Here is a 10,515-nt window from a genome sequence, read left to right on the forward strand (position 1 = left end):
TCTGGGCTCAGCTCCCTTCCTGCTACCATATATTTGACCGTGTTTTACGAGTATATGATCAGACGGTTTGGTTGTAACCATAGAAGGGGAGCTCTGTACACAGGTTGAGAAGGGCCCAGGGGACCAGGCCGTGAGACGCTCTCTGTAATATTTAGGGTTCAGTGTTACAATTGTTCCTTTTCAGGGATCACAACAAACAAACCTGGAAACGAACCATCTCCCTGCAATGGGGGCGAGGGGAACTTCCGGCTTTTGGCTGCCCATTGGAGCCAGGGACCTGGGCTCTGCAGCCAAGGATCCTCCGGCTTTGCCCTTCTCTCTAGACCTGTTTCCCAGCTCCACTCCGATATCTGTACCCCCCCCCACCCTACTCATTCCATGCATGAACCAAGCCTCCCATTGACCATGTCCCCACCACCTAGGTCTCTCCCTCACTGTTTTTAAGCCTGGCAGTTGAGTCCCAGTCCAACAAGCTTCCTGATGGCACGGTCAGACTGAGGTCCCCATCTAATGAACACAGGAGATTGGTCAGAGGGAGCAGCTGCCTCCATAGCAGAGCTGTGAATCTCTGACAACTTGGACTCCAATCCCTCCCCTTCTGCATGCCTTCTCCATTAGCCCTGATTACCAGCAGAGGCTGGGACTGAATGGAAGAGAGCAGAAAGAGGGAAAGCTGGAGTTCACCTTATCAGAGACCCCCGATCTGCAACTTCGCTCCAGAGAGAGCTGCCTCCGGCAGCACCAGAAAACAGGAACAGCTGGCCCATCTGAGCGGCCCATTCATCTTTCCTTGGGGTAGCTCAGTTAGGATCTCCTGAATGACAGAGAGAACTCTGTCTGTGCTGACTCTGACACTGAAAACGTGGGCTGTGTTTGAGATGTTGTTAGGGGATGTGTGCTGCGTTTTATGGACTCTGTGGGGACTGCACTTGTTTAGCTAGACAAACCTAACAAAATAGGTGAAAAGGCAATATTCCCAAAAGGGAGAATTTTTCACTATTCCCAGTGCAAAACTTAGTGAAGATTTTTCTTTAAAAACATTACATGGAAAATTCAATTGTCCTTTAAAGAGTCGCTTGCCAAATTCAGTCACTGACTGTGAAACTCAGGGATTTTATTTCTGCTTTAAGTATAAATCTCAGTGAAATCTTAACTATAGGCCCACTAAAGGCTAAATCCTGATCTCATTTACAGTGATTTTACACCAACATGATTTTGGAATGGCTCCCGATTTACACTGGTGTGGTAGAGCTCAGAATCAAGTATATAGGTACGGTTATAGTGAAATGTTATCCTTGTATATTATGAAGCAGTGAAAATGCAAATCAGTTAAACTGGCAAATCAATGGAGAAATGAAAAGAGTCACTGTGAGATCATCACAGACCAGGCTTGTTCATGACTATGCTGGACAGTGATGGGAAAACAGACTCCTCATCTGAGGACAGCTGCTCTATCTGGCATGAGTGTGTGGGGGCAAGACATATTGCCAACACTTATATAGCACCTTCAATCAAAGAGCTCCAAGTGCGTTACACATAGTAAGTAGTACAGTAAGCCTTCAGAGACCACTGTGAAGTAGATAAGGACAACTAAACTCACAGCTAAAATGCTTCTACCCCTGGGGAGGAACACACGCAGCTGGGTACCAGTGACTAGCACCATTACATAACAATTCAGAAAAGGAAGCGAAAATTGAAACTATTGGTGAAATTTGTCAGCAGAGTGCAATTACTTTGGATGGACCATGGCCAGGATACCAGGGTTCAGACCCTATCTCTGACAGAAAAAAGCCCTGGGATATTTAATGACCACAGATGGGCATCAGACTTTGAATTTGCATCTCATCAGCAAAATAGTGCCTCTAGCAGCATTGTCCCCTACCAGCATTCTGGAGCAGTATGTCTTCACCCAGTCAGAGAGAACACTGCCACCTACTGTATCAGCAACACAACTTCCTGCAGTACCTGCCTTTTCCTTGGAATACACCTGTCGAAATATTAACCTACCAGATCCCGGCCTAGCTCGGGAGAGCCAAAAGGAGCACAGCACAAGGTGGCATGGCTGAAGGAAGTGAGAGATGTCTAGAAAAGAAAGCCAAGATGCTCAAAGTAACTGAAAAACAATGTCCCTCCCCAGAAGAGCAACTAAATATGGGAGCTAAATCAAGAGAAAGAGGAGGAGAAAGAGAACATCAAGGTTATGAAAACTACATGAATTACACTTAGGCCCAGATCCACACAGGTATTTAGACTCCATGGAGGTTAGAAGCCTAAATACCTTTGTGGACCTTGGCCTAAGCACGTACCTGGTTGAATTTTCAGAAGACAGGTGTACAGCAGACTGCAAAGACACAAGCAGGAACTATGCATGCAGAATATTCAGCTCCATGACACAGAAAGTATCTGCATGCATAAACAGATGTTTGCAGCAAACATCTGCTTCCATATTTTGTGGACTCAACTTAGGGGTGTGAAAATTGGACCCATCATGGCAAAGAAAACTAGGCTTATTCAAAAGAAAATTCTTTCTTATGCTGCCATGATAGGTAAGTGGCAGCAAAATATTTGTTCTGGAAGAGTCCTAGGCCCACCTGCCAGTGTAAAGAGACAGCTGACTCAGAGAATGTGTAAGAACATCAAAGATCTGGAGGGCACACCACATGGCCAGGGAGTGGACAGCTGGGACAAGCAGAGCACACTGACTCCCCTGACTGGGTTTCAGGGCCTGGGCTCCAGCCTGAGTGCAAATGTCCACATGGTTTTTTAGCCCTGCAGCCCAAGCCCTGCGAATCGGAGTCAATTGACCAAGGCTCTGAGATACAGGGCTGCAAATGTTTCTTTGCAGTGGAGACACACCCTAAGATAAGTGAACTGCTCTTCTTGAAACGATTCAAAAGTTACCCAGAGTTAGAAAAGATATTTAAAAAGATGTCTGGTCTCCAAAGAGTCAGAGATCAATTAGTAGTTAAGAACTTGAGGAGTCCGGTATACCAAAGGAAACATCATGATGGAAATGAAAGCTGAACTTGACTCCATTGTTACCTGGTGATCTACTATTAGCAGTAGAGACTGCTAATTAGAAAGCAGGTACTTTAGGAACTAAATTGGATTCAAAGGCTTATATAGCAGTCAGGAGCAGGTGAAACGGCACATCCAGAGCCCTTGCACAGGTTTATCACTGAAGAAAACAAAGTGGCATCAGGATCCTGAATAAGACTGGATTTGGGAACTTTGCCTTCGAGAATGACTGCAGAAAATGATACTACATCTGGGAGAAGTTCAGGAATAGAGGCTTCAGTCGGCCGACTTCCTCTTTGGAACCAGAGCCAGATTCTTCAGAATTCAGAGGCAGAGGAGAAACCGTGGCAAATAGTAGTAATTGGACTGTGCAAAGTGTGACCAGAGACTGTGGGTTGTTGTTTAAAGTTTCCTGGATGTATTTAAATCAACACAGAATGAAAACCACTCACACATGGGCACACACACAAACACGTGTATATGGGGCCTGATTCTGATCTCAGCTGGTTTTGTTTTTTTTGTTTTTTTACACAACACTTAATTCCACTGACTTTCCTGAAGATCATCCTGTTTTAAACTGGTCTAACAAAGATCAAAATTGGGCCTATAGCTTCATCATTTTATCTACATCTGTGCCAGCGTGAGAGAGGAAAGTTACGTTAACTAAAGTGAAATGTAACAGGGTGCATTTTGAGTGATAATTTTTACCTTTCTTTGGTTAGTTAAGCAGCAATCGCTGGTTGATAAACCATTTAAAAAAAAAAGATGGGATACTGAAACCATAAAGAATCTTTAAGACTGCAGGTTTAGAGTGAGCAGGTGGGAATGGGCAATTCTGAATAGATAGTTGGAGAATGAGGGGACTGGACTAAGTGTAGTGAGAGCAGTAGACTCTTTGGAGAAGAAGGGAATCAGGCAATCATCAGTGAGAAACAGTTAGTAGGAAGCAGGACAGAGTGTGCACAGAAGACATTGGGGTGAGTCAGCACACCACGTGGCTAGGAGACACAGCAGAGGAGAACGTGGGATGAGCAGAGCATAAAAAAGAAATCAAAAGCAAGAGGAAGAAAAGAGCAGAAGTGACAGAGAAAGAAAATCAGCTGGACAGTCCACCCAAAAAGATGTGTGTTTGTAGTTCTCTTGCACTGCTCTGGGAAGGTGCCTGGCTTGAAGTTCTGTTTACCTGATGTTGACTAAAAAAGCACATACACAAACCCTTGTCCTTCAACTGTCAAGGTGCAGGTAACTGGACACTGGATCTGAACCAGTCCTGGCTTGGGTTTTGCAAAACCAACCGTGTGAGTAGTTTGACCCATCTCAACTAACAATTAGCTACAGACCTTGAAAAATCCATCTGCCTATGCACTAGTGGCTTCCCTGGAAAGCATGGGGGCTTACGCCATCAAGCAGGATGTAAGAATTAGAAGAATTTTCTAACCCTTAGTTTCCACATGAATAAAACCTTCCGAATGTGAACCAAGTCTAGAATGATACAGTGCAGTCTTCCTGAATCTGCAGACAGACCGCTCCAGCATCTCTGACACTGCTGAAAGCTTTGCCTCAAAGCAGCCATCTGGAACTGACAAGAAGGTAGTCCATTTCACTGCAGCTACTGCTGCCGCTACTTGGGACAGCTAGGAGAAGCTATAAAACAGCCACTGGAGAGTTATTCATGGGAAGGAGGATGCAAAAACCAGAGGCAGAATAGAAGAGGTGGGGAGAGGTAAAGAAGTAGAAACATCTCTCTTCTTCCCTAGCCGGGATGGCATGGGAGATGGGTAGAGTAGTGGCAAACCTGTGCTGTACAAATAGCTACAGGCGCGTGAGTCCTACTCACTTCATGCAGTTAGAGCAGAATAGATCTTCGAATTTTACCAGATGTGCTAGCCAGGGGTGAATATGAAAGACTGAGCCTCCAAACAGGATCCAGGACTAGCATCCTAGTAGAAGTCCCAGAAGTCTCCCCTCTTCTTAGCAGTTGGGGAAGGCAGGGAGAGAAGATATGGGCTTCTTATCAAGGCATGGAACTTGCTGGTGCCTCAGTGCAACCACAACCACCCTTGTCTTTCTTATCTGCCTATGGCTAGTGGAGGAGGCGATTTACTCCTCAGGGTACCAGGCTAGTACACTTTTCAGATCTGGCCATAGAAATATAAAGAGTTTTCTCACTGACCCTAAAGAAATGAGTGGAGCAGTTACTTCTGCTGAGGGCTAAATAGGAGCCATGGGCAATACTACTAGCACTGAATTATTTAGGTCCTGCAATGTGGGGATTTGGGGTCATGACTCCCAGAAGAGGAGATTCTGGGTCATTCATCTATGCCACAGAAACAGGTACTGGCTTTAAAAAGAACAACTGAGCTTCCTATTTGGTTGTCATCAAGGATCCTGTAACCGGCTCTCTTCGTTTGAATGAGGAAATGGCCATATGTAATTTAAAAATGCCCATATAGAAAAAAACTGCCAGCATCCCCGCACATGTGTTTGCAGGGGAATCAAAGAAAAAATACTGTTTAGTCAAAAACGTTAGAAATCAGTGTCAGTTTATATCTAGAACACATCATCTAGTGATGACTGCATAACTGCAGAGTGGTGAAGACAGACCATGCTGCAAGTCACTTGTATGTGGTCGGCTGAAAGGTTTTAAAATATTCTAACATATTCAACTAATTTAAAATTGTCCAACAGCTTCCACAGTTTTGGGTGTATTTTAGCTTCTGCTTATCAACCATCTGAATACGTTATTTTTACAAATCAACCATAATACTGCAAATGTTCTTGCTTATTTGAAAAGCACAGCGGCGTCGCTCATTGCTTTATAGGTATAATACTGGGGTCTTAAAAGAAAAAAACAAGATCAAATTTTCAGTTCTGAGATGCAGATGCAAATAGCCCTGCTGTCTGTTTCCTGTGATGGTTCTGTGCGTGCATAAATGAACTATTCTATTGAAAGCCACAAATGAGCCTGATATTCACAAAAATGGTTCTTCTAAATGGGTTAGTGCTGCTGCTGGAAAAGCTAGCTGAGAACTTTCGCAGTACCTACATGACATCTACACACAACTCTGTTAAACCACCCTCTGTAGCTTTTCACTGTAAATTGTACTTAGGGCTTGATCCTGCTCCTATTGAAGTCAAAGGGAATCTCGTCATTGACTTCAATAGGGCAGAATTGGGCCCATCGTGAGTTTTTTCCGGGAATGTGCTGATAGTTTATACTATTATTCACATCACTCCAAAGATCTTGGTGGATCCACACCCTAATATTTAATGTACTCTGACATCTGTCCAGTGCATTATTCCAGATGTTAAACACAACTCAGATTGACATGGTCCCAATTGTATGTCTATCCCTGACTACACTGTTGTTTCATCACCATTCCCATCACTCAGCTGTAGTTCTCAGGGGCAAACAAAGATGCACAGTTCTACTCCATAAATTTACATTATGTTTAGGATGCAAACAGTAAAATTCTTTAGACCATGCACCCTCCTATCAGCTGGAGATATGCTTCATAATATTTAAACCAAAGTGCCATGTTGATCAAATTTAGGTTAAACATCTATGAGAAGTATAATCTTTTATCAGCTACCACATTATAATAATAAAAGTCAAACAGTTCTTTAAAATGCACTGGAAGTCAAGCTTTTCAAGCATTCAATCTGCCATTCATACACAGGTGATTCATTTTTACCAGAACTTATCTAAATAAAGCAAAGGAAGCATCAAAGAAATGGAAACGACAAGGATAACGTAGACAGTCTAGCAATGCCGCCCGTTACTTCAATGGGTGGAGGAGTAGCACCCTGGTACAACAGCAAGTATAACATGTGGAGGAAGGTGTTGGATTTCCAGACACCTCCAGTTAGTGGGAAGATAAACAGATCATTATTGGGGCCCAACTCCACACACACATTAATGGGAGTTGGAGCTACACTTATTAGGGGCAGATTTCTTCAGCTGCTATAAACTGGCATAGCTGTGCTGAAGCCAACAGAGCTACGCAATGTACTGCAGTTGATGATCTAGTCCTCCTGGAAAGGAACAGACAAGAATCTATTTCTGATGTGCTGCTCTTAGAACCCCTGGATTGTACAGACACAAATGACCAAAGTTCAGCCATTAGAACCAAAGGAAACTGAGCTCAAATTCCAACATAGCAACATACTTAATAACACAAAGCTTTTCCTTTCACAGACAAGTTTTTGGTGGGTGGCGGGGACAGCTCCTCAGCGGGTGAGAATCAGGATAGCTCTATTGACATCAAGTGAGCTGGCAAGGTACACCAGCTGAGAATTTGGATCTCAGAGTTTGTGTGTGAGAGAGACAGAGTTAAAGACATAAGATATATTTCAGTCTAAACTCCTATCACGTACAAAACTCCTCTTTTTTTCCCTCTGCATGAGAAGCTAAAGTCTCTGCTCCCCAAACTATGCGGTTCACATTTCTATTTCAGTCTTAAAAATGTGGTCAGGGTTTTTTGATAAACACAGGAAGTGAATTTTTAATTAAGATGATTTAAATTAAGCATTATCTGCCAAAGACACTTGCTTCTTCCCAGGAGAGTGTGTGCCAATGCATATTTAAGAAGTAGTGTCCGTTGTTTTCAAGTTTATATTTGGGAATTCTAGGAACATGCAACATTCCAGTACCAGAGACCGTTTTAAGGTACTAGCTCACTTGAAATTAAAATCAGCTAGGGACACGCGTGTGCCATTCCATACGGAAAAGTGACATGGAAATCTGACCTTTATATTTTCAAATGCAGTTATACTAAGCAATACCCCAGTGTATTAAGTGTGTCTCCTAGTTTCTCTATTAAAAGCATTTAAACATGCCATATTTTAAAATAAAAATTAAACTAAGATACCTCCCTAACATTCACACACACCTGTAGTTCCAGTTATTTGGAAAACCCCTTGACACCCTTTGCCCCCCACATGCTATTCTGGCATCTCAGTCGGGGGATTTGCTACGTGACAAAGTGGGAACAGGGCAGTTGGTGCTTTCTTAACGTCTCACTTTAATGTCCTGGGAGCAGGCTCAGCAGAGCTCTGCAGTAGGAGTTTAGGGGCTGAGGGGAGAACTCCCCAGTGCCCCAGCCAGAGAATGTGGGACTTGGTTGTTTGGAGCCTAGCGTTCCCTAGAACGTGGGGGAAGGGGTGCAGAGAAAGGCACAGGGAGAGGGTCGGGGGGACAGAAGGCGGGAGGAGTGGAGAGACCCACAGTGTGGTGAGGACAGGAGAGACCGAGCCCTGCAGGAGGTCTGGGGGCAGCAGACTTTGGAGCAGCGTGCTGGGCAGGACTGTCCAGCAGTCCAGGTGCTGAATGGCCAGCAGAGAGGAGCGGGCAGTGTGGGGGCCTCACCTGGGACAATCTGTGGGGGAGACTAGGGGGTCCCCCTTGGGGGTCCCACCAGTGGATGTCTGTCTCCCAGGGTGCACTGTGTGGGGAGCTAGGAGGTGTCCCTGTGGAGTGTCCCAGAGGGGACGGGCTGTGCAGGAGGCTGAGAAGTGTCTTAGAGGGGGCAGGATGTGGGGAGAGAGGGGACTAGGGGATGTTCCATGGGGGTCACCTCTGGATGTCCATTACTTGGTGCGGCCTGCGTGGGGGCTAGGGGGGTCTCCCGTAGGCCTGTCCAGGAGGGGGTGGGCTGTGTAGGGGACTGGGGGGTGTCCCGGCGAGCTGTCCAGGAGGGGGCGGGGTGCATGGGCGACTGAGAGGTGTCCCCCAGGGTGTCCTGAACGGGGCGGGTGCAGGGGAGGGAGCTGGGGGTGTCCCGGGGGGCTGCCTCTCACCGGTGGATGTTCATCTCCCGGGGCGGGCGCCGCGCCTTGTCGTAGGCCACCTTGGCGAAGACGCCGGCCACCAGCACGAAGGCCACGGCGCCGCAGGAGATGTAGACCGTGGCGTTGGTGCTGTCCTTGGCCGGGTCGTACTTGTCGGGCTGGGCGCCGTCGGGCGGCGCGGGCCGCAGGCCGGGCGTGGTGATCCAGCCGGGGCTCTGGTAGTTGCGGCACTGGCCCTGGTCGAGCTTCTCGGCGCGCTTGTTGCAGCAGAAGCGGTAGTAGCAGGTGCCGCAGCAGTAGCGGAAGCCGCTCCGGCTGTTGTTGCACTCGAACTCCTTGTCCCACTGGCCGCTCACGTCGTAGTAGCCCCAGCAGGTCTCGTGCGCCGGGCCCGGGGCCGCCCCGCCGCCGCCGCTCGCCGCGCTGGGCGCCGCCGCCCCGGCCCCGGCCCCGGCCAGCGTCTGGTTGAGCTCCTTGGGCGGGCGGGGCGGCCGGCGGGCCGCGCCCTGCGTCCGGTTGCCCTTGGCCCGGGGCGGCCCGGCGGCGGGCGCGGCCAGCAGCAGGGCCAGGAGCTGCAGGGCCAGGAGCAGCAGCGGCAGCGGCAGGGGCCGGCGGGCCATGGCGGGCAGCCGGGCGCAGTGATCAGGGGCCCCGTCGGCGCCGCCGCCCCATGGGGGGCCCCCCCGGGCAGAGCAGGGGCGGCCGCCGCCCGGCCTCGGCGCTTCACGGGCGGGCGCCAGGCTCCGACGCGCCGCTCTGGAGAAGCCCCTTCATCCCGGCACCGAGCGGGAGGCGCGGCCCGCAGCCCCGGCCAGCTGCTCCGCGGAGATCGGCGCGTCCCGTCCCGGCCGCTGCGCCTCGGGCCACGGGCTGGGGAGAGACGGAGACGGGTCAGCGCGGCGCAGGCGGGAGGTCGGAGACCGGGCGGGGGGACCGGGAGCAGGGGCGGCGGGGAGCCGGGGACTGGGCTCGGGGGAGCCGGCTGGGGACCTGCCAGGGGAAGGAGGGCGGAGAACGGGACCCAGGGCACGGGGGGGGTCGCTCCGCTCTGCGGGGGGGGTCTGCGGGGGAGTGCCCGCGGAGGGGCGGGAGGGGGGCGTCGGTGGGGCACGGGCGGTAGCGGGGCCGGGGTGCGAGGGGCGGCGGCGGGCGGGAGGGGGGCGAAGGGCAGGTGTAGAGTTAGGGCAGGCAGGGGCAGGGGGCTGCGGGAGCCGGCTGCAACTGCTGCCGGTAGGGCTGGGCTGGGCTCGGCAGGGCAGGGCAGAGTGTGCCCGGCCGGGGGATCCCCTGGCTCCGCCGCCCCCGGGCGCCCCGCATCGCCCCTGCCCGCCGCGGAGGCAGGCTTCGTCTCCCGCCCCCCGCCGCCCGCCCGGGCTGGGGCTGGGGCAGAGCCCGCCCGCCGCGCCGCGCCGCTTACCATGCCGCCCGGAGAGCTCTGCAGGCAGCGGGCTGGGCTCGGCTCGGCTCGGCTCGGCGGCGAGTGGCGCGGGGAGCGGGCGCCCAGCCTTAGGTCCGCCCACCGCTGCCAGGCTCGCTCCTGACATCACTCCGGGACCGCGTCACCGGCACGGGGCGCTGCTTAATAAACATGGGCCCAGGTGCGGCGCCGGGCCGGGCCGGGCGGGGGGCCCCCGGGGCTGGCTGCAGTCGGACCCCTCGGCCCGGCTCCGGGCTCCCTCCCATCGCGGGCGGAGGCGGGCGAGCAGC

General features: G+C 50.7%; 1 protein-coding gene across 1 annotated transcript in view; it reads right to left on the minus strand.

The window, feature by feature from the left end:
- SHISA6 (shisa family member 6) overlaps positions 1–10,283 on the minus strand; it is a 329,086-nt gene extending 318,803 nt beyond the window's left edge. The window contains exons 1-2 of the mRNA XM_067547748.1: positions 10,226–10,283; positions 8,818–9,678 (exon numbers count right to left, since the gene is read on the minus strand). Coding sequence (XP_067403849.1) covers positions 8,818–9,428 — 611 coding nt within the window. The 5' untranslated portion in view covers positions 9,429–9,678; positions 10,226–10,283. The remainder of the gene's footprint in view (positions 1–8,817; positions 9,679–10,225) is intronic.
- Between the last annotated feature and the right edge of the window lie 232 nt (positions 10,284–10,515).

Source organism: Emydura macquarii, unplaced genomic scaffold, assembly GCF_026122565.2.
Source record: "Emydura macquarii macquarii isolate MOO-44397 ecotype Brisbane River unplaced genomic scaffold, CSIRO-AGI_Emac_v2 contig_1230, whole genome shotgun sequence".
Lineage (NCBI taxonomy): Eukaryota > Metazoa > Chordata > Testudines > Chelidae > Emydura > Emydura macquarii.